General features: G+C 30.1%; 4 protein-coding genes across 4 annotated transcripts in view; 2 read left to right on the top strand and 2 right to left on the bottom strand.

Moving 5' to 3' along the window:
* The first annotated feature begins 23 nt into the window (after nt 1-23).
* On the top strand, nt 24-4291 carry LOC137931478 (putative methyltransferase C9orf114). The gene is made up of 3 exons (XM_068774867.1): nt 24-693; nt 1168-1440; nt 2693-4291. The coding sequence occupies exons 1-3, from the start codon at nt 140-142 to the stop codon at nt 3087-3089; spliced, it is 1224 nt and encodes a 407-aa protein (XP_068630968.1). The 5' UTR covers nt 24-139; the 3' UTR covers nt 3090-4291.
* On the bottom strand, nt 3497-5855 carry Rpe (Ribulose-5-phosphate-3-epimerase). Its single transcript, XM_068774869.1, has 4 exons — nt 5525-5855; nt 5131-5238; nt 4488-4709; nt 3497-3731 (listed from the first exon to the last, which is right to left on the bottom strand). The coding sequence occupies exons 1-4, from the start codon at nt 5759-5761 to the stop codon at nt 3609-3611; spliced, it is 690 nt and encodes a 229-aa protein (XP_068630970.1). The 5' UTR covers nt 5762-5855; the 3' UTR covers nt 3497-3608.
* Nucleotides 5856-8027: 2172 nt separating this feature from the next.
* Nucleotides 8028-11754, top strand: LOC137931844 (uncharacterized). The gene is made up of 9 exons (XM_068775354.1): nt 8028-8045; nt 8088-8249; nt 8409-8505; nt 9095-9227; nt 9374-9511; nt 9837-9979; nt 10431-10943; nt 11023-11370; nt 11450-11754. The coding sequence occupies exons 1-9, from the start codon at nt 8028-8030 to the stop codon at nt 11752-11754; spliced, it is 1857 nt and encodes a 618-aa protein (XP_068631455.1).
* Nucleotides 11755-12021: 267 nt separating this feature from the next.
* Nucleotides 12022-23812, bottom strand: part of LOC137931842 (uncharacterized) — a 46835-nt gene continuing 35044 nt past the window's right edge. Inside the window, exons 2-9 of the mRNA XM_068775353.1 lie at nt 18446-18604; nt 17824-17920; nt 16762-16891; nt 15517-15598; nt 15088-15259; nt 14573-14696; nt 12898-13646; nt 12022-12152 (exon numbers count right to left, since the gene is read on the bottom strand). Of these exons, the coding sequence (XP_068631454.1) occupies nt 12022-12152; nt 12898-13646; nt 14573-14696; nt 15088-15259; nt 15517-15598; nt 16762-16891; nt 17824-17920; nt 18446-18604 (1644 nt within the window). The remainder of the gene's footprint in view (nt 12153-12897; nt 13647-14572; nt 14697-15087; nt 15260-15516; nt 15599-16761; nt 16892-17823; nt 17921-18445; nt 18605-23812) is intronic.

Raw genomic sequence — 23812 nt, 5'->3', positions numbered from 1 at the left:
AAACTACTGTGTTGACAATTCGAGCCTCTTAAGATGTCAACTACTGTGATATAGTATTCTCTTTGGTCAATAAATCAATAAGTTAGACGGCATTGTTTTGACTTATAGAGTTTTCTATAAGAAGGAAAGATTTTAAAAAATGTCGGTACCATTGGTATCTACAAAGCCGCCTGGAAAAAGTTGGAAAGAAATTAATCAAGAGCGCAAAGCTTTAAAACGACAAAGAAATGAAGAGAAAATTATAAAACAGGAGAAGAGGTTAGCTCTCGAAAAAGATGTTGAACAGAAAGCTAAGGAAGAAGCTGAAATTGAAAAGAAAAATGCTGAAATCTCTACAGTCAGCATTGCTATCCCAGGATCTATATTAGAAAATGCACAATCTGCTGAATTGCGTACATATTTAGCAGGTCAAATAGCTCGTGCGGCTTGTATTTTTTGCGTAGATGAAATTATCGTTTATGATGATATAGGAGACAAACTCGATACTAAAAAGTCAAAATTGGAGGATGCTGATGGAGTTAAGGTTGCTCGCAAAAGTTGTGTCCAGTTAGCTCGCATTCTGCAGTACTTAGAATGTCCCCAGTATCTAAGAAAGCATTTTTTTCCTCTACACAAAGATTTAGAATTTGCAGGATTATTAAATCCTTTAGATGCACCACATCATTTGAGGATGTCTAATGACTTTAAATTTAGGTAAGTAATTTAAAAAAAAAAGTAGTAAGATGTCATTTAACATTTCCTTTTTAATTCAAGCTAGTAAAAGATAAGAAGAATGCAAGATAGAAAAAGATCAAAGCTGCAATCAATTGATGCTTCTTGATTCCTTGTTTTATAGTAAATTGATTTCTTTATACCAAAGATGATAATAACATCATTTGCCCATAAGGGCATATTGTTCTTTGATAATATTTAATATTTTGTATTAATTATATAATGTGGTTATTCGAGAATATTGGAATACATATAGTAGAAAGATGTAAAACCCTACTGATGTTTAGATTATACTACTTCATTTTACTCTCTTATCTAAACTTTAGAATGGTTAGAGTTTAATGATAAACCATATTTACTTGAAGCTAGATTGACCTTTTATATTAAGGTTTTTATAATATAATTTAAACTAAATTAATGGACCTGTTAGATATTCAACACAATTTATTGTTTCAGGGAGGGAATAACAATGAACAAAAAGGTTAAACCAGGAAGAGGTTCTCAAGTCAATGTGGGTTTATTGCAGGATGTGTCTACTGACAAATTATTAAATGCTGGTATTAGGGTCACTGTACGAATGTTACCAGTGGCTGAAGGAAGTAAAAAGTTAAAAGGAAAGATTGTCAGTCTTTCCACACCAAGAGCTGAAACTGGTGTTTACTGGGGCTATACAGTAAGAATTGCTACAAACTTAAGTCAAGTATTTACTCAGTGCCCTTATAAAGATGGGTAAGACCTCATTTTAATTATTGTTCACTCATCCTGTTTATTTTTCATCAGTATGATTGAAGACTCCTATTAAAAGATGTGTTGTTAATATGGGTGTAAATATCTTTTTCTAAATCTTACTGTATAGGAACATATTTTGTAATGTAGTAAATAAAACAGGTTGAAGTATTGACTGTTAAAAGAAAATCAAAATATTGTGCAATTTCAGTTTTTAATGTTAAAGCTAGGATGACATTATGATTGGTAATGTTGGTCTATTATACTGGTGACTAGTATATTTTTTCTTAATTATTTGAAAAAAATAACAAGATGAATTATGATAAATTTTCCTTCCCTAAACACCTTAATAAGTAATTATAACAAATGGCATTTAAATTAGCAGATCAGAAATTCATTTTAACTCCTCTGTATAATTTACCAATAAACGTATATAAAGAAATAGTATATGGCTAATAATATATTGATATTTATGAGACAAGGTATGTCAAATGTGCCAAATTACATGCTGGGTACTGTCATGAATGCATGGATTTTGCTTTGTATACAATAAGGCCTAAAATTTAAATTTATTAGGCTATAAATTTATTGTTTTTATAGTAAAAGGATGACCATGTAATCATATTATAAGGCAATAATGGTCATGTTTTGGCAGCATATCTTTGTATACATGCATATCTATGTATCACTGCACTGTAACTAGACGTTACAAAACTTATCAAACTTTAAGAATTAATTTAGTTGGTTGTACATATTGAAAATGTATAACTATGGGTAACACTTAATTGCTTCTATTTTTTTAATCATATAGGTAAAAATTATTGATTGTATGCTTTGCACACTTGATCCCAATTCTTTTCTTCCAAATAAGGCAAATAACCTACCAGTTTAAACAATAGAAAGCCAATAAAACAAGGGAGATCATCTTCAAAAACCATTGCAACAAAGATTAAAGTTTTTATTGAACAGTTAAAGAAAACTTGTTCTGTGTGAAGCTGTTTTGTAGTTATTTTAAAGGTCGTTCATTAAGATTAGTGTATGTTAATAACATAGAGATTTGTTTGTGGATTTAGATTTGTTTTTTTTTTTAATTAAAATTAACAATAGGGTAAGACCGAGAAATGCGATATACCACAAGAAGTATACACACACAACCTTTGTAATCTTTTTGCATTTAAACAAACAAAAACCCAATTATTGTCATACTTATCCTTTTATACTTCTTTTACAAAATGTGATTTTATACATTTTACAGATATGATATAACAATTGGAACTTCAGACAGAGGCACAGCTGTAGACGATTTGCCAGAAAAAAGTGTCAAATACAATCATGCTTTGATAGTGTTTGGTGGATTGCATGGTATTGAGGCTGCATTAGAGAGTGATGAACAACTACAAGTAGATGAAGCTAGCTTGTTGTTTAACCATTATATTAATGTTCTGCCAAATCAAGGATCAAGAACAATCAGAACTGAAGAGGCAGTACTTGTGGCATTATCTACTTTAAGACCTAAGTTAAAAGCTGAAAATGAACCATTGGCTTTTAAAGATACTGGAATTGCTACAAGTTCAATATACAGAAGCCAAAAATTAGTCATGTCTGATAACACAGGCATCAAAAGTAACATTAATTTAAGCAGATTTGATTAAAACATTTGTTGAAAACTATTAGCTTCTCCGGTTTTCCAAGCTTCTTCATGCAATGTGTCCCGAAGTAATTAAAGATGCTTTGCTACTGTGGATAGTTGAGTCATTATTTTGAGATCTTTGAGGATAGATTTGTGTGACATGCTGTCTAAGGGATTCTTAACATTTGGTGCCAACACTACATCTAAAATGTGTCTATTCTTTCCCTTGCACAAGACAAAGGCATGCAGGTTTCTCACACAATTTTTTTTACTGGTACTTTAGCAATAGAATTCTCTGTATTACTTTATCACAATCTCTATTAGATGTATAGGGTAGTGGACTGTCACCTAATTGCTGGATAAAAATGGTAGCGGAGATTGACATTTGGCCAAAACTCTGTCTTGAGAAATGAACGAAGAAGAAGATGATTAAAACATAAACTATAAAAAGCTTTTTATTATAATAAATGATGTAAATTCCTCCAACAAAGCTTAGAAAATTCTTATATGAATAACAATATTTCACATAGTTTATAATTCATTATGGAATGGTTTTATCTTTATTAATAGCTTTCTGTACAGTATTTCTCAATAACTTGATTGTAGCTGCTTGATCTTGTGACCCAATGATGGCTGTCCCTGATACAATCATGTTAGCACCGGCCTGAAATATTTAAACAACAACTGAGGACACATTTACTGTACATAATGATATTTAATACTCGGAATAATATAATTGTTTATTCAACTTATTTGATAACAGGTAATCATATAATGATCTTTTTTATATGTAGTGTTATTGACAGTACTTATTATTTTGGTCAAAAGACAAGTCTGTTTGCCCGAAACCTAAAGAATCTGGTATTCTTTACCAGATTTTTTAGGTTTAATTGTAATTGAACAGAACAGTAAATTGAATGCTCAAATATTTAATTATTATAGTTAAAATTGTAGTGGTTTTAAATCCATGACATTTTTACCTTTAACAGAAATTTCTGTATTTGTCTTGTATCATTTGTTTGATTGTAAATTGGAACATCAAAGCAGAACCATCAAATCATAATCATCAACGAAAAAGTGACTTGTAACTTAGAATTGAATAAAATTTTACTATGATTTAGAGGACAAAAATAAAATTTAAAAAATTTCCTGAGTGAAACAGTACTATTCATCAATGTATAATATAATGGATAATGTGATCTTTTATTTTGTTTAAAATAAAAAAGGGACCCTTTTGACTTTTAATAAATTTTTTTTGAGGTAATTTGTACTGCCAAATACAATAAACTTTTTATTTTTCTGTTTAGTTTTGCAATACTAAAATATAATATTATTAATAAAAACAAAATTTTTAAATTTTGTCAATCAAATAAATGTTGAAATTAAGTAATTGTATAAAAGTTTATGTAAGTATACTTACATTTGCACAACAATCTATTGTTGAAGGTCCAACTCCACCATCTACTTCAATATTTAGTAACGGATATTGTTTTCTAAGGTATTCTACTTTAGCCATTTGATCTATCATAAATTTTTGACCTCCAAATCCTGGTTCCACCGTCATAATTAATACCATATCTGCAATCGAGATATATTGCTCTATTTCTTTAACTGGCGTCCCTGGTTTAATGGCAATACCAGCCTAGAAATAAGATATCTAAAATTGAGGAATAATTTACTTCAATGTATTGAAGCACCTATGGGTAAGATTATGTACTGTAGATTAGTTCAGTTCTCTTTTGAGATAGTCAAGTTATAAAAGTAAAACAATAATGGTGGAAATTATAGTACATACTGAGAAACAGTATGAAAATATTGATGTTAACATAAATTAACCATTTAACATCTTTTAGGTGGGTTTTGTAAAATCTACAACTAGCATAGTCTACATGTAGTATATATATATATATATATATATATATATATATATATATATATATATATATATATATATATATATATATATATATATATATATATATATATATATGCACTGCATTTTAATTATGAGTATTAAAATTAAGAATAAAATGGAGAATTTTAATATCTGTTTATTTTTCTACCTTCATCCCGTGTTCCTTTATTTGTCTACAAACTTCTTCGACATTTGTAATAGGTTCAATATGAAATGTATACTGGTTTACACCTGCATCAGCCATAGGTGCTATCCACTGCAAGATAATAATTGAAATTATATTAATGAAACCTAAAATTCCTTAGATAATCTAAACATTGTCTTTGATTTGCATGAATGAATAACATTATAAAATTGTAATACAAAATATGTATCATCTATATATCTTCTACCTTTATAATTTCATTGCTTACGATATTCCAATAGGACAGGTTAAATATTACATTTTCTTATCACAAGAAACATGATAAACACAAGTTATTGTAAGTTGTTAAAGTCCCAAGGTAAGTTACAGAAAATGTAAACAAAGTCGTTATAAATACCTGTTCGGGTTTTGATACCATCATATGTGTTTCAAAGAATGCATCTTTGATATGATTTCGCAAACATTTTACAATTGGATGACCAAAAGTTAAGTTAGGGACGAAATGGCCATCCATAACATCTAAATGCAAATAGTCCGCACCATTATCTATCAGTTTTTGAGATTCCTCCAGTAATTTCGATAAGTCAGAATTGAGGATTGATGGTCCAATAAGTGCTTTTAATGAACGACTCATGGTTGTACTAAATGAATAGAATATGAACTAGATGAATTTGTTGTGTTAAGGTTAGACGAAGGTTATTGTTATGCCCCGATAACAAATTTTAAGGTTATGTTTACTTCCTTATTTTTTTTATTGCGGTGAGGCAATGATTATATCCATTGCCCACAGAAAAATCGAAAACAATCGGTTACAGAAATAATTTATAATTTATATAGGACTTATTAACATAGCTATAATTTACAACATTATAACTTTTTAAAGAATAAAATTTAATATTAAGCGATCGGATCTATAAATTTATTTGTCGCTTTATTTTTCGTTTCTTTTTTAGTTTCTAATTGGCAATCTTTTTTGTATTTTTTAAAATAATAATTATTAATATTTGAATAATTAAATTTCTGAGAAATTACAAACGCTTAAATTTGTAGGTATATTTTCACTTATTGTTTACGTATTTTTGCTAACGTTCATTATTTACTTATAATCAATTTTGGACTAAAAAATAACAAAACTGATTTTTCTTTTTTTTTTAATATTACCTTTTTCTAGCCCTTTTCATTATAATTATTTAGTGTTTTGTTTATTAACTTATATAATGAAAGTTTGCTGAGTATGAAACAAAGAGTCAAGTAATATTTTGTGCATTAATTACATATGATTATAACTGCTCACAAGACAAGTTTCCAGAGGATGAGCAGCAGCATCTACTGCGTACCATAATACCACACTGCAATCACCGACAATCGCTTGCCAATACTCAACTTTGTAAGATAAAGGAACTAAATTGCGCGTATAACATAAGTAAGAAGTTGAAATGTAGCCTGTATTCAACATTCAACTTCTACAAATGTTATACGCTGTGACAATATTTCCCAGATATGTATTTAAATCTCTTTTTAAACCTCCATACAGAGTACATTCTGGATCATATTTGCTTTTATATTTATTTACATAGCCTTGGACCAAAACTATTGAACACAAAGCTATTCTTTAACATAACAATGCATTCAAAAAATTATTATTGAAGTCTTTACATTAGCACAGAGTTCCCCAAACTTTTTTGTGTCGTAGACCCCTTGCCATGTTTTTCTGTGTTGGGTAGACCCTCTACTTACCTGATATTGATTTCCTGTAAATCTCTAACTGTAGTGAAGTTTAGTGTTAAAAACTTAAAGTAAAAACACATGCTAATTTATACATTTTTTAATTGAATTTAAATTAAAACTACTCAAAACAAAATTTTGTATCTGTTATGTAAAATATACGTAACATTAAATAAAAATAAAATAAAATAACATAAGCAATAAGTCAATATTTTTAGTGAGAAGGATGAACCTGATGCTTTAATAATAAATAATTAACATTTGGCGTCAATTTTGTAAGGGTTAATCTTAAATCTCCTCGGCTAATGATGTGACGGTTTTACCTCATAGGTATTATACTTTTATAAATAATGTAAATGTTTTGATATTATAAGATAGTATGATGTAAGTAAATAGATACTATCAGTATAACTGTTGAGATCCACAATCGTTGACCCCATTTTCATTTCATGGACCTCCAAATTTTTTTTCGCTGTCGTAGACCCCTTGCAGGTTGTCATAGAGTAGTATATGAAATCCAGTCTGGTTAGGTATGTTGCCAAAAATAAAATAAAATGGATAGTGTTATTCAAAGTTTTCAAACAACACCACAAGAACTTTTATTATCACTATATTAATATATCCCTTTAATAATGGTGTTTATGATTATCCTTAACTTTATTATATTAACGACTATTTACTTAAACCATCTAGATTAATGTTGTCTTTGTATAAATTATGTCATTTAGCATTCAAAATTAAATATTTTTATTAATGTTTACGAAACATTTTCAGTTACTTGTCATCAACATTTTTATCAATTTGATTATTATTTATCATATTAAAGCTGATCAATGTAGTATCCACAATTGCGATAAATCCATTCTAGAAATGTGTAATTTTGAGGTATAAAAGTATATTAGTAATTATTTAAATTTTAAAATTTACACTTAGCATACTCGTCCTACGGGTTATGTCATATTTGCACCGATTAAAACTCCAACGATGTTTTTCCATCATCGCTAGATGACAGAGCCTTGGAAAAGTTTCCAAATATCCGTAAGTAAAGGCAAGTCGCGTCTAAAGAGGACTCATCGAGCTCGCTTAGGCCAGCCTTGGGTCAGCCCTGTAAAATTCTCTTAGCTTTTTTTTAAATATCATCACATTCACAGCTCTTCATATTCATCACCACCACAATGAGGGATTTAGTTCGAGTACACAACTAATTCAAACTAACGACACATGTTATTTGATAGTTAAAGATTAGTACGCCAGCGAGTCATTGCATGGGCTATGAAAAAACTATTAAAACGGACAGGGACAAAGAAGATATTTTGGACAAAATAAATAGCCGTCGAAATAAGATTGCATCGGGACACATTCGATCGTTACCGACTGCTGAAAACATGTTGAAAATGGCAAGTATTTTAATCAAATTGTGATTTACTTTAAAAACAATTTTTTTTCTGTAAATATTTAAAAAATTACAAATCTAAAATTGGCTTTATTGCTGTTAATAAATAATATTAATTGATAGTAAATTAATTTTCCTATAATAATGCACATTTTTGGTATAGGAATGGAGTGATAAGTTGGAAGCCTCCGCGCAACGGTGGGCAAACCAGTGTGTGCCACACAGAAATTTAGATTCTAAAGATATCTGTATAGATTCAGGTAATTTGGTTTTATTATACCGGCTGTACATATCCAGATATATATAAATAATGGTTTACGTGCTAAGTTTAGGATATAAATGTAATATATAGGATTATAGGTATTTAATTAAAATCAAGATAGTAATTGAATTTGTATCTGTCACGATATAATGCACACAATCACACAATTGTTAACCCGCTAGCATCGGCAGATGGCACGCTTTGAGCGAAGAGACAACAAACGTAGTTGACATGAGATTTGATTTTAAGAACGTCGCCGCAGCAGGACGCCGCGCTGACAAATGACGCCACCACAAGCTTAATAAACACTTGCTATTGGATATGTTGTGTGACTGCTGAAACACTTACTTATATTATTCCCTAAATAGCCATTTATTGTTTCATTTTGTCAATACAAGCATTCTGTTAAGGTATTCCGTATGGAATAGCCACGCGACTTGCTCACAAAAATGTTTTATTTTAGTTAGGATAGAAGACTTCTCTTCTAATAAAGATCTTTTATTTTACAAAGGTATTCACAATTACACTTAAAGCGAAGTATTTAATCCATGCATAGGTTCTATAATTAACGTTTATTTCACCTTCAGATAAGGTTAATATCGGTCAAAACATTGCAACTGTCGTCGGAGATTCACCTGGACTCAGGCCTGCGATATTAGTGGACGTGTGGTACATGGAACTTTTGAATATGAACGCCTCATTAATCTCTCGTTACCGTCCGTAAGCAATTTTTAGTTAAGGTTTAGATTATTTAAGTTTTAGATATAAATAATGTATTTATTTAAGTTGAAAGTCTTCTTGTAGTTTTAACGTTTCTTCTTTATAATAAACATCTCGCAGATATACATATAATTTTTTGATTTCAGATCAAACCAAACAAATTTGCAACATTTTGACTATTTTACACAGCTCACTTGGGCAGAATCACATCATGTTGGTTGCGGTGGTATAAAGTTCATAGTGAGTTTCAGAGATAAAAGTATAAATTGTAATATATTTGGCGGGTTTGGTTAATGTAAAATGTATTCTATGCTTTCGATTTTTATAAACGTAGTAATTTACGATAGAACTCAAGGTATTTTTTGTTTGCAAATATTAAGATTATAAAATAGGTACATATTATCATTATATTAGGATCCTCTGAAATTCATCCGCAACATGTTTTTCATCACTAATGGCAGTTGATCTTAAATTTTGGTTTTATTCAAAATCATCATTCATCGTTTATTCGATGAAATTTCATTGTTGAACATCAATTACCATAAAATGCCAGACTAATAAATTTTACGAAGTAACATCTTTATTTCCGAAGGAGTTAGCCAACAACAGAAAGAACAAAACTATTAATAGATTGGTATGTAATTTTGCACCCGGTGGAAACCAAATTGGGAGTGCAGTGTATAATGAAGGATTTCCGTGTTCTCGATGTCCGAACGAAGGAGTTTGCGATTTAAAATATCCATCTTTATGTAGTAAGTATTTATTATTATTTGTATTTCTAAATATAAAATTAAGAAATAACGGCTGCGTTGAGGCCGAAAGTCCACATGCAGACGCTGTGTGGGTAAACTCCTCGCTAAGGGTAACGAGGTCATAGTCAAGATTGAGAAGAGTCGCTAATTGCTGACAGTGCAGGATAGGCCATGGTGGTGGCATGGACGGCCCTTGACTTGCGGTGTGCTCCTACTGGCTGACATGATAATTATGATGATCTAGTACAAAAATAGGAGACAAGTTTTAGTATTAACAAATTTATAAGAAACGTGATTATATTATATTTAGTTATAAGATTTTTTTGCTATTTAAATAGCTTCTTATCTACATTAAGATTAAATGATTAATTTATTAGAAGAAATAATTGATGTTATTGATTGTGTTAACCTCAGATTTTATTTAATTTAATCATTGATGTATATTCAACAGAAATTGCTGACAAATCAAACAATGGAAACAAAGGTACAGTTAACAACCAAGAAAGCAATTTGAATAAAAATAAAACAAGCGACGATAATCATAAAAATACTGATAATTATCTTTTAAGTACTGTGTCTGAGAGTTTTCATTTGGAACCCGGTGAGGAAAACTTGACTGGTTTTGATTATTTTGCTCATTTATTTAGCTCGAGAAAGAGTACAGAAAGAGTTACAAGTGATTTAAATACTTGCAAAGACGTGATGCCTGTTGAAGATTTTATTGACGTATTTAAGAAAAGACTAATAAAGGATCAAGTAGTCAAACAATTTTTTCTAACATCGAAAGTGTCAGATAATGTGGAAAATTCGCAAAGTGCATACACTGATGCCACTGTAGCAGAGTTAATGAGCCATATTTATAGCACAAAGGAGATATCAACTACTTCAAAAGCAACAGAACCTGAATATTTTAATTCGACGTTACTCGTCGATTTGGTAGAGGCAGTAATTTTTAAAAATAATGGTTCGTAATACTGTTAATGTCACACCACCTTAAACTTTCTTCTTTGATTAAATTAACGTTATTGTTTAATATATTTTAGATAAAGCAACAACAACTGATAAATTAGAATCAAGTTCCAATTTCATATCAGATGTAAGTGCAAAAAGAATCAAAGCTGAATTGGGAGAAATTCAGACCAATTCCCATTCCACGGGACACTATTTCTTTCCTGAAGACGAAATTGAGCAGGATGTTAAAGAAATCACAGAGTCTTATTACGATATTTCTGGTGTTCCAGTTTCAGACATTGTTTTAGAAATACAAGAACTAAAACGAAATAAAGGTACAAAAGATTTTTTGGAGGAAATACTTGAATCCGATCTTGAAGCAGATGACGGGGCTAATTCTAATTTATCATCATCAACAATATTAAATTTAAATGAAAATGGTAAATAAACATGTAGAACCTAAATTCAATATGTTTTTCTGAGATTTTTCGTAAAAATAACCTAACAATTATCATTTAGATGGCAACAAGGTCTCATTGAAAAGCTTTAAAACAGATATATTAAAGAAGCCTTCATTGAGGAGTAAGCGCGCAGATCACGAATTAAACTCAAAAAGGGGCAAAGTTAAAGGAAAGACAGCTTTGCAATTAAAAAATTGCGATGTTACCGTTCACCAAATAAACTATCGTGATTTGTTAAAAAAAGTTGCTTTAGATTTAGATATTTTGAAACTTAACAAGCGATTTCACTGCACCGGAACATCTTCACATTTTTCACTCACGTTTCTATTGCCTAATTTTTGTATTTTTCTCTATTTGTATTGAAATTTATTGAAGTTATTTAAATCATACGGTTTTATAACATTTGTATATTGTGTTTAGATAAAAAAATACATTCGTTTTTTATTTTTAAATACTATTAACATTATCGCTGTGTACTTCTTTTATACTGGGTTTTATATTCTATTTCATTATCATTTAATATAATTTATTTCTGCATTTTGTTGTTTCTATTGCTCAATATCAATTTCGTTTATTTATTTTTATTACTTGTTTGAGTTCTGAATTCACTGAGCGAAAAAGTCCGTGAACCTAAAAGCGTGAATAGTATTTACCCGAAACTCGAATGCGAGCTCTAACAACTAATGAAAATAAGCCATCAATTGCCAGTTCTTTTTTTGCGAGCTGTTTTGTAACAGTGAGACATGCAATCAGGGCCGGATCTGAACCGATTTTGGCACGCTTTCATATAAGAATATATTGCAAATAAAAAATAGTAGACAGAAGACAAAAAAAATAAATTTACAGAATGAAGAACGTTGAAAAAAATATTTATTTAGAAAATAATACAAAAGAATAGCATAACGAAAGTTTTAAGTTCTAGAACTGTGATAAGTAAGTTACGCTATTATTGTTACATACGTCTGACATACAACATTTTTTAAATTTCCACTGCCGAAAGTTAATAAAAAAATATATTTTATTTTCGTATCAGCGCTCCACATAACTTGATGCCCTAGGCAGACACCTGCCTGCTCTTCTTCCGGAAGTGCTTATAATATGCAAGGTCAAAACAATACAGATTAATTGATTGATAAATAACTAGAAAATAAACCAAAGCAAACCATCTTTTTATTTATGCAAATAAATACTTTTGTGTAATAATTATGACACCATCTAAAAATAGACGTAGAAATGCATTATTCTGACGCATTATATTTCCACTACAGTAACAATTTTCGCGGTCATGATTTTTTTTATTTTTTTCCCATGAGTTTGTAATTTTCCTTAAAATTTTATAGTATAGTTCTCCGTAATATATATTCTCATTATTATTTCTGGCGATTTTGCTTTGCACATTGTAATTTTTTCGTTGAACATTTATTAAATTATTTCTCTTCGGTCTGTTTTTTAAGTCATAGCATGGACAGGTTTTACTCAGGTTTTTTTCTTTATCTGTTAATATACCTATTAGCATATAATTTTTTGTAGTTGTAATAGTAGTAGATAAATTTCTTTTTGTTATGTCGTCATCACTAGAAGTTGCATCGTCTTCAGAACTCCTACTACGTTTATGAAGGGACCGCCGTTCACAATAATCGTCATCATCTGTTTCCGTGGTCTCAGAAGATGAGCTTTCCTCTGTTGATGACACCAATTTATTTCTATCCATATAATCACGAGTGCATGTGGAGGTACGGGTGCAGCCGTCTACGTACCCTGGAGGTGTGCGGGAACCCCGATTGCTGCCATCAGTTTGTAAAATGATGCTACCGTTACAGTCAGTCATTCTAGTAACCGTCCAAGTACATGTAAGCTTGCGAGTACAATGTTTCATTCGTACGAAGGGCGTATTAGCTGTTACTTCTTTTGTAGTAGCTTTAGCGGTTTTAGTTGCTTTGGTTGTGCTACCTTGACGTCTAGCATCATAATCACCTATATTCATTTTACGAAGTTGCATTAATTCGTCGAAAGAAAGATATTTTTCGGTTATATTAATAGATTGTCTAGTATTATGATTACTCGTCACTAATTTTATAGATATAGGTTCGATGGTTCTTGTTTTTAATGTTTGTTTAGTATGGAGTAATTTTTTGTTTGATAATGTGGTATATCTAATAGCTTTAAGTTGAGGTGCTTCTTTATTCAGTGTATCATCCACTCGCCAAAAGGGTATTGACGTTTTGTATATGTTATCATTCCGTTTCCCTCTTCGTCTGTAAATAATTAAATAATCGAAGATTCAAGAAATACTTTAAGAATATTGAAATTTTATTTTATTACCTGCCTGTTGTGAGGAAAAAGTTGTTTTCTCCGGTATGGAGCGTCGTAATCAAAGTTTGGCTTTACTAAAGCTTGCGTTGAAACTTTATTGACAAAGTTGTTTTTTCCAGTTTCATCCCCTAGACGTAAATGTAGATTTGGTAATAAATCGTAGTAATGGAACGAACTAGATCTCTTAATATTGTTATTATAATATTCATTTTGTGCTTTTCGAGAATTTGAACAAATTAATTCTGGGTTAATTTTATTTAAACATTTACAGTCTACAGTACTTGGCGCAGTCATTGTGAAGATATTACAGGAACACTTTACTGTGTTTGTTTTATAAGTAACGGCTGAAGGAGTTGTATATAGGTTTAAGCAAGATTCTGATTGACATTGACTTTTATGATCTCTGGTGCATACAGTGTTTCTCTGACGATTATTGATGACTTTTTGTATCAATGTAACTTTTCTTGTGCAAGACGCTATTTGTTTATGTCTCCTATAATCATGATTAAAGTATGCAGTTATCATTGCATCATTCTTTTCGTAATCATGTTCATCTTTTCTTAAATTCGAGTTATTTTGCAATGTGTAATCGTGGTATAAATGCAGAGGACTTTGCTCTTTATGAATGTAATAATTACGAGGTTCCGAGTAATTTATTGATTTTGTCCAAAAATTATGCTGAGGATATCGCTTGACGGCAGCTAAAAATAATAGTGTATTAAATATAGTTTATGTTTAACGTTATCTTTATCGTAAAAGAGACTTATGACAATTTTTCTCAAAATTACAGACGTTTCAACAACAAAACACACACACAACACATTATATTAAAAATTTTATACCATGTGTATTATTTGTCATCACAGACGTTGTCTTGAACATTTTTCCAATATTAATTTTCTTGCTGAAGATGTTGTTATCGTTAGAAAAATTGAGGATCCTGAGTAAGCTAGTCACTGACGAAGTTTCAGGGGGTAATTTCGACTCGGAAACTTTAATAAAGAAATTAGAAGAATTTAATAATTGTGATTAATTATAGGTGTATAAGTTTTAAAGAGGTGAATTATTATTTGTTAGTAAAAAACTTTAAACTTTTTTTGCTTATGTTCCATGGTTAAGGTGATCACTCACGCAAATAGAAATAATAGATAATAATTAATTTGAATACGGATTAATTCGTATTTCCAAAATGCCTTTTTTACAATATCTATCATTAGGTTATTTATTAATTTTGTAACCATTGATTTCTGGACATGGTTTACCGTACGTTAATTGACGACAATTAAGCTATAGATTCATTCCTTTAAGGCTTTCATATACATAACTAATCACCCATTATAAAGTATTTCCGTATATGATTTATTATTAGCATTAGATTGATACCTTTATGTTGTAAATCGTATGTACAAAGTCCTTTAAAACTATTGTCTTGTATCATATCTTCAGGGCATTGCGTGGCTGGATATCCGATCAGGTATATAGGTTTTCCATGAATATTACCTTTAGGCGAAAAATTACATACGAGTCTTCTTAGTATCTTGTGTAAATTTTTAACCTAAAAAAGTACATCTGTATATATAGGTATAGTTAAAGTATCGGTGAACATCAGATATTAGTTATTTTATAAAAACGTAATCGGTTATCTTTTCTACTATGTTGGTAGCTTGCGCTGACATACTTTCAGCTTTTATAAAATAAGGAATATCGCTTGATGAGTCTCACGACTTTCTTTACTCTTATACGATTGAAATATCATGAATTGTAAAATTTCATGAATGAAAAGTATACATTTAAAAGATATTTAATATTAACATAGAAGCTTGCTTGCCCACATCCAACGCTGTCAGTGTCTGCCCATATTAATTGAGTAAAATATTTACTTTTATAATCAGACCTGCAAGAAAGAACAAAATTAAATATTATCTAATGGCAAATACTATCATGGCTCAGTTTTTTGGTTCTGATTGTTGTTCTATTGCTCGGGGTTAAGGCTATGATTCAATAAGGCTACATTAAAAAAGTTTATTTAGCTTTATGATGTTTTAACTGAAGACGTTTTAACTAATGAAGACGATTTAATATATGATAATATTGTAATACCGTACACAATTGTCCACAAAAGTTACTAATTTTATGAAGCCTAGAGAAAGGTATAAAAAGCTCATCTTTATTTGTAGTGCTCAGTTTATGTACATCGATATTTTAGTTAAATGTAATTAATATTATTCTGTACATTGACCAGTTATAGAATATGTACGGTATACACACAGTATTTGCTTCATTAAATTTATTACTAATAGGTCTAAGCCGGACAATGATGATTCATTACATTTTTAAAGTGAACGGACTATAGATTTTTTTTATTCTAAATAATAAGTTGTGCAATGTGGTCATTTGATGGTAAATTAAATGTTATTCCAATAAAAAAGGCGGCACTACACAAGACTTTGTAACGCAATATCCCGTGAAACATCAAATTGGTGCTTATCGTATTGAGATACGAGATAGTATGTTTTATTGGTTTAGTATTTTCAATATCTATGACGTCCATAAACCGGAGCGCATCAATGCTTATGCCTTACTATTTGATGTTAGATATTGGCGATGAGGCACTTATTTTTTGCAATTTTATTATATTATTTACAAAATATCATCATAATTGATTATGTTACTATACTTTACAATGTGATTAGTAATAAGTGTAAAAGCTTTAAGTCAAATAATATATGGTATAATTTCTTCATGGTTTTAAAAATCTTTAGCGAAATAAGTAAGAAAAAGTGTGTTAGATGTTCAAAATCTTCTTTTCAGCCGATTTAGTTTGTTTAAATTTATATAGCTTTTAGGTTATACACTCTTTTTTTGTGTGACGTGTGTATGTGTCCCTCTCTAAGAGAGAGCTATAATTCATCAAATGAGACAAATGTGGATTAATGAATTGAGATTAATGTATGTCCATTATATGTAATATTATAACAAATAAACTTAAAGTTATAGCAAAGGTTAATATCTACTGAAATAAAGTAAGGTTATAATAATTATTAGAGATATACATACTGATTATAATATGAGACGCTCCCTGAGTAATCTTGAGATTGCATATACCACATTTCTATAAAACTGTCTATGTTAAAATTTGAGGACAAGTTTGACATTGTTGCGATATTTTGTCCAACTTTACTCGATTCTGGAAATAAACAGTCACGTGACTATTTAATAGGATTGTTAAAACTTAGGATGTCCACCGACTACCCAGTGCGTAGACATCCTAAGTCTACATAAATCCTAAACGTGTCTACCTAGACAAACAACTTTGTTAAGGTCGTCAGAAGATGCTGGATTCAGGTTGTTCGCAGCCAGTTCTATTGGATGTCTATGGCCGAGGCCTATATCTTATATCCTAATGGATGTCATTCTACATATATTACTTTAGTCTTTAGCTGCGGAGCTTATAAATGACGTAAAGGCATATTGAAGATCGATAGATGGCTGATGACCTGTGAAGTTACAATTTTTAAGTTAAAAAAGTTATAATTTATAAAAGGTAGTTTTATTTTTCTTAAATGGCAATACTACTCGACCCCGTCACTCTTTTGTGAAAACCTTCAGTTAAAGGATTGAGAGTGGTAGGGTTGAAACAGCGTTTTGATTATTGAGTCACTCGGTCATTTGTTCGATAACCATCGAAGTGATAAGTTGTTTAGTGTAAACTATGCTAGTTGGTCTATAAGAGTATAATATATATAATAAAAGGGGAATAAAATTATTAACTGTGCTGTGAGTTGGAGTTTTTCTGACATAAAATAAAATAAAATAATTAACCAGAGAGCTTGTAGTTTATTATAAAATGAACTATATGTTCACATGTGATTGTTAAGCCAGTTTAAATTTATAAGTGAATTATTATTTCTTTTATATTATATATATATATATATATATATATATATATATATATATATATATTAATTGATAAGTAACTCTATATGATAAGTATTTTTGTTAATTTAAGAGTGATTTATAAAAAACAGTGTATAAGTATATATTTTTATCTTAGCAAACGGTAAAAGAATTTTAACTCTCATTGTGATGTTTATAAAAAAATATGATTAATTGTCTCACCTAAATTACGACAATCGTCTTCTTTGTCAGGGCGAGTTGATGAATCGCATTGATCTACCCACCGCTGAGCAGAATATGCTAAATCATCCGACCAAACCTGAAAACATTATTTAATAATAATTTAATTGAATAAACCAATGTATGTCAAGTGAGCCGATCGGCAAGCGCAGCATAGGACGCAGGTGAACTTATGAGCCTCCATGCAGGTCACTTCAAACCAGAGTATTATTGAAAGTATTTGTTAAGGTTCTATGTCATGCAGTGGACGTCTCATGACAATAATAAGAATTATCATGATGATCATCGATAAACAGACAAACAGACGACCTTTTACGAAGCGACAGCAGACGCTGTATGTTGGCTAATTCCAATCGGACTAATTGGAAGTATCTGTGGAGGCCTTATATCCAGCTGTGGACGTGCTATGGGTGAAATAACGATGACGACACCAGATATTTTCCAAAAAAAAATATTTTCTAGTCCGGGAAAGAAGGCTTTTTGTAGTGTAAATAATATATAAAACACATTCATGAAATTCAAAATCACAGTGCAGACTTTTCATTCGTTAATGGAATACATGCATTTAAATATATATATTAAGTAAAGAATTTAAAGATCTTACAATTTTTCTCATATTCGCAGCTCCTGGTAAATATTTTGATAAACGTGACGCTATAAAATTTCTTCTATAGTTTATTCTGTCTAGAATTAATTTAATATCTTCAACCGTAAGTTTTCTGTTTTTGTCATAGTACACACATGCACTACTCGGACCTGCTATCTGTAGTAACATTTAAATATTAACAACAGTTAAATTAAAACGATAAAATCTCAGTGAACAAAAATGTTAACTAAATAAGAAGAGATACTCAATGGATATTTGCAAAGAGTATGATTGACACAAATTTTACAGTGTTTGTTAGAAAACACATTTGCAAAATTCACACAAAATAAAATTACAATTAATTTGACTTTTGTCATAGTAAAAGACATCTGAAACATAATTGTTGACGCGTTAATATATTATGAAATTTACGTAGCCCTTGAGACTTTTATAATTTTGACTACACGAAAATTTCAGTGTCAACTATTATGGATTGTTTTCTTTATCTTGGTTATGTTTTTCATGTTTTATATTCTAGTTGTAATAAATTTAGGATTTGTTTGTGCAGAGGATAGAGTATATCAAAGAAGCAACAACAGTCAGTTGGGCATTAATAATAAATCATCCGCGAGAAAAACCGGTAATGATTGTTTCTTTATATTACTATACTTTTTCATCTTTTATGCACTCTTTTCTTGTACATATTTACGACTCAGGATTTTATAATAATTAATATTTTAATAACGCGGTGCATGTGAATGTGCAATGTTAGGACTACTTCTAAATAATAAATTCTGTTGACTTCATTCTTATTAATTACTGAATCTAGGCTATTTTATATATATATATATATATATATATATATATATATATATATATATATATATTAATATATATGTAATATACTATATTTATAATATATTATATTTACACATATATGTATGTGTGTGCGTGCGTGAGTGTGCGTGTGTAACATTTTTTGTTGTAGTTTATGCTTATTTCCTAAATTATGATAATGGTAGTAGATTTCACACACTCTCTCTTTCTTTCAGATATGTCTTTTAAAAAACTTAACAAAACTCAAGCGCCACAAAACGCATTACATCAACCAGGGAGTCGTAATAATAATTATGATTTGAAATCAAATATTTTTGATAAAATGTTATCTGACGAAATGTTATCGTTACAACGAAATTTACACAAAAAAGATATGACTCAATCTCCACTCGTGTACGTTACCACCGTAAGCAATGCTCCGACTCCAACACTTGAAATCAAGCAAAGGTGGTCCGTAATGAATTTCATGGCAAGTGCGTTAAATGAATCTAATCAATTCGTAGAATGTGTGAAACATAATGAAAGTAATAACAAAATAAGTACAGCTTCGAGATCCAAACATGAGCATAGTTGTCCTATTCATACAAGAAACAAGGTTGTAGAGCTACGAAGTTTATCGGACATAAAGTCCCATTTAGTTACATCTTTTTATCCAGACAATATGAAAACATGCATATGTATGAAAGTAAACACACATTCTAAATGTAATCATCGATATGTAGAGTCTAAAATACAGAAAGACTTTTCAACTTTTCGAAGCAATACTGAACATTTTTGTTCAAGATCGGCAAAAAGCAGTCATGTAACAGAAACTGCTACTTCATCATATGGCGTTCATGATCCTAACCATTATTACACAAATCCGCTTTTCACTTTCTATTATCCATTGGTTATAACAGAAGTTTCTAACAAAAAATCTAAGCGACGAAAGACAAAAAGACCTTACGAAGAAAGTATTTATTACGATGGTGATAACAGCAAAAAGAATTATAAAGACGATCGAAATTTTTATTATTATTATAATGATGATTACGATGAAAGTGAAAAAAATGACGTAAGCGGAAAAGTCACCAAAAAACGAAAACCATCAAAAGTTGAAAACGTGGTTATTAATGTAGAATATGAAGAAGTTAATGACATAAAAACAGGTAAAGGTCGATCAGAAGAAAATGATAATATAGGAAAAGTGCTCGAACGAGGAGAAATTCAAGTACCAAATAAAAATGAATTTGCAAATGAAATAGTTGATGATTTAAAAAACTTTTATAGCGACGTTGTTATAAAGGACTGCTATTGTTCTTCCTCAACCGTATTTCCATTAGGTTATAGGTATTTGGCAAACGTTTTTGTGTTAATTATTACATGCTACCGGTTAATTATCTTTGTATACATTATGTAAAGAAAAATTTCTCGGAATTTTTCTTATAATAAATAATTTTCATTTCAATGTTTTTTCTGTTTTCTTTTTTTAGATTTTCACGGTTGTTATTCTTTGTACAATTGATTGACATTATCTGTAACTAACCAAAATTTGTAGGAGACTTATGATATAAAAAATATAACCGATGTGAAATCTCCTTTAACAATAATTTATATTTATTATAATATATATGAGTAAAATTTGAAATAGTGTATCTTTTGGGAGCGATGGAGTCCTAATAACGGACAGAATGTGTTTCGCTTCACTGCCAAATTATCGACCAAGTCTCTTATTTAAGAATCGTAATTCCAGAATTTATTGCAATCAAAGCCTAACGATAGTCGGACGTTTGACCGGTAAAATAATAATGTGGCGATAATTCTATAAAATGATAAATTTGCAACAGAAAGATAGATTATGTTGACTCCTCAACATACAAATACATAATCGTATACAACACACTCATCATACAAAATACACGTTCAAAATGCTACTCCTTTTGAACGTACATTTTCAACAAAAGAGATTTTAGAAATTTTGATAAGAGGCATCGACGCGGAATCTTGCAAGATGCGTGATCTTTGTTGGATCCCTATATTTACGTCTATTGCTTCAAATGTTGATGATCATATCTAAATAGCTGTTAATACCCATTGGTTCTGGAAAATTTTAGTTTAGATTTATTTCTTTTTTAGAGTAAAACGATATATTACATAAAATGAAAATATGCAGAAAGTGAAAAATTTTTATTTGCACTAACTAACTAAGTAAGGTACATACACTACCACATTGTATTTTAAATGGCTTATTTTTCCATTTCGAAGAATACGTTATATATTTTATTAGATTTCGAGCAAGGAATTGTGAATATCGTTTACTGACACAGGAGTGGATATTAGAATTACCCATGTTATGTTATGTTACCCATATAACTGTAAATTGATATTAATGTAGTCACTTCTTTATATAGATGTTCTTGTTAGGATTTTGGTGAGTAGATTATTTGAAAATATTAAAAAAAAAATTAGATTGTAACTGCACTCGGCAATGTTGATTGATGATCATTGATGAATATAAAATCCAGCTTTTAAACATTAACATTGTAGTTTTTTAAACGTAATCCAACATTTGTACCTTCTCGTGTGAGATAGGTAATCCAGCACGCGTTGCTTAAAATTGAATAAAGAATGAAAAGTCCACTAAATCAGACAAGGGTTTACTTTTTTAGTTTTTTAAATTTCTTTTATGAAAAGTAGTAACCAAAAAGTTTTTAGTTAAAAAATATATAGTTTGTTATTAATTTTTACTATTGTCATTTTTCCTTTTACTATTTCACGTCATAACGAAACGCTTATTTATTCGTATCAATAATAATATCATTATTATTAATACGAAGAAATGAGCAGCTGAAAGTTGATACAGAAGGTTCCTAATTAAAATTATCGTAAGACCTCTAAGTATACTAGCATAATAATTAAGGCGATAAAACAATATTTTTTGAAATTGAAGAGAAAAAAAAAAGAACCTTGCATATTAAATAATTTTGAAGCTAAGAAGGAATGTCTAACCTACTTGTTGTAAATTTGCGCTTTAAAAGAAACCTAGTGATCACGAGTATAACGTAAATTAGATTCACCCATTACAGTTTGGCATTGTTTCTTTTTTTCACGACTTCATATTCCTATCTGCGGTAAAAATATGTCATGTTAATATTACTCCAACAAACCTCGCGATATTCCAACGTGCCTAATGGCAAGATAACAATGCTTTTGTTTCATTATCTTTAGGCATATACTAACCATACTCTTTCAGCGGCAAAGAAACTATCCATAAAATATTACTCAGGATATATGTTTTGGAACACGCTTCTTTTTGGATGCTGGTTCCGCTTAGTGGACCATTGAGTATCGGCATCTACGGTAGAACTGTAAATAACATACTAGTACACTTATGTGCGTTGTACCAATAAAGCGTGTATCGTCATTGAACATCCAAATACGAAACTCATTAGCCTGGCAGCTCGTGGGAACCGAAAATCAGCGATGTGGTAAATTTCTAATAGGTGGCGACTGTTTTTGGCATTACTTCACTAGTAGCAGCTGTTTAATTATTATAGATAGATTATAATTATATTCATTATAATTACTATCATGACAGCCTTACAATGTTCACAGCTGGAAATAGCTCTCCCATAAATTTTCGTTAAAATCGCTAAGAAGCGGCTGTCTCCAGTGTTTTCATCGTTCTTCTGTCAATCTTGTAGGTGGACGCTCTACACTGCGCCTGCCGGTCTGTGTACTCCAAGACCTTAAGGCATCCACGTCTATCTCGTGCGCTATGTGGCCTGATCACTGCCATTTTGACTTGTCAATCCATGATTTTTTTAAGAAGTTTTCTGATAGATGTATTCAAGTGTTGGTAACAACAGACCTAAAGAAACATGATAGCTCTTACCGAAATCAATTCATTTTAGAATTTATTTCATTGTGCAAATGTCAAAACAATGTTCACTTTTCACGTAACTTTTACACATAATGTGGCTGATTTGTCTTTTTCCGGCGGATAACAGAAAAGTATTCTTAATTAAGTATATTATTGTCAAAATATGTTTATATTTCAAAATACCAAAATATATAAAAAAACAAGTAACACTATAAATATAAGAGTTTAGATTGCTTATACAATTGTCGAGTACTTAAAAATCTTCGCCCGAAGCCATTTTCGTTAAGAGTTTTTCATACCTTAAATCAGTTACCTATGGATTAATATTTACTATTATTTATTTATATAGATCCACTAGCGACAGTTACTAAAATATTACAATTAACCATTATAAATAAGTCAGTGTCGAGGTGTCGATTCTTGTACCGTTATGTATACTTAATAACTAGTTAAAATATGATTACTTTTAGATTTAAGAAGTTTATTAACTTGAAAGTTGCATAAGAGATAACGTTTTTATTAAACAGTTTTATTTAGTTCGACCCCTACGGAATTCGTTTGGGTCAAAATTAGAAATTGAAATTTAAGCACCTTCCCGTTGTCAGATTGATCTGAAATTTGGTACACACATTTAATTTAGATGACAATACAATATAATAAAATCAATAACATTATAAATCTAAGAT

This window comes from Battus philenor, unplaced genomic scaffold (assembly GCF_028537555.1).
Source record: "Battus philenor isolate CCGP_79_NKW_IND1 unplaced genomic scaffold, ilBatPhil1.0.hap1 SCAF_8, whole genome shotgun sequence".
Taxonomy (NCBI): domain Eukaryota; kingdom Metazoa; phylum Arthropoda; class Insecta; order Lepidoptera; family Papilionidae; genus Battus; species Battus philenor.
Note: the sequence above shows the minus strand (reverse complement) of the source record. Positions and strands in the feature narration are given on the sequence as shown.

What these genes read in the sequence shown, in the direction of transcription:
- LOC137931478 (XM_068774867.1), top strand. Translation starts at nt 140, where the DNA reads ATGTCGGTACCATTGGTATCTACAAAGCCGCCTGGAAAAAGTTGGAAA. An exon ending in TCTAATGACTTTAAATTTAG is followed by an intron (nt 694 to 1,167) that starts GTAAGTAATTTA and finishes TTATTGTTTCAG; the next exon opens with GGAGGGAATAACAATGAACA. An exon ending in CAGTGCCCTTATAAAGATGG is followed by an intron (nt 1,441 to 2,692) that starts GTAAGACCTCAT and finishes TACATTTTACAG; the next exon opens with ATATGATATAACAATTGGAA.
- Rpe (XM_068774869.1), bottom strand. Translation starts at nt 5,761, where the DNA reads ATGAGTCGTTCATTAAAAGCACTTATTGGACCATCAATCCTCAATTCT. An exon ending in TAAAGGAACACGGGATGAAG is followed by an intron (nt 4,710 to 5,130) that starts GTAGAAAAATAA and finishes TCTTATTTCTAG; the next exon opens with GCTGGTATTGCCATTAAACC. An exon ending in CAATAGATTGTTGTGCAAAT is followed by an intron (nt 3,732 to 4,487) that starts GTAAGTATACTT and finishes TAAATATTTCAG; the next exon opens with GCCGGTGCTAACATGATTGT.
- LOC137931844 (XM_068775354.1), top strand. An exon ending in AGATATCTGTATAGATTCAG is followed by an intron (nt 8,506 to 9,094) that starts GTAATTTGGTTT and finishes TTTCACCTTCAG; the next exon opens with ATAAGGTTAATATCGGTCAA. An exon ending in TTAATCTCTCGTTACCGTCC is followed by an intron (nt 9,228 to 9,373) that starts GTAAGCAATTTT and finishes TTTTGATTTCAG; the next exon opens with ATCAAACCAAACAAATTTGC.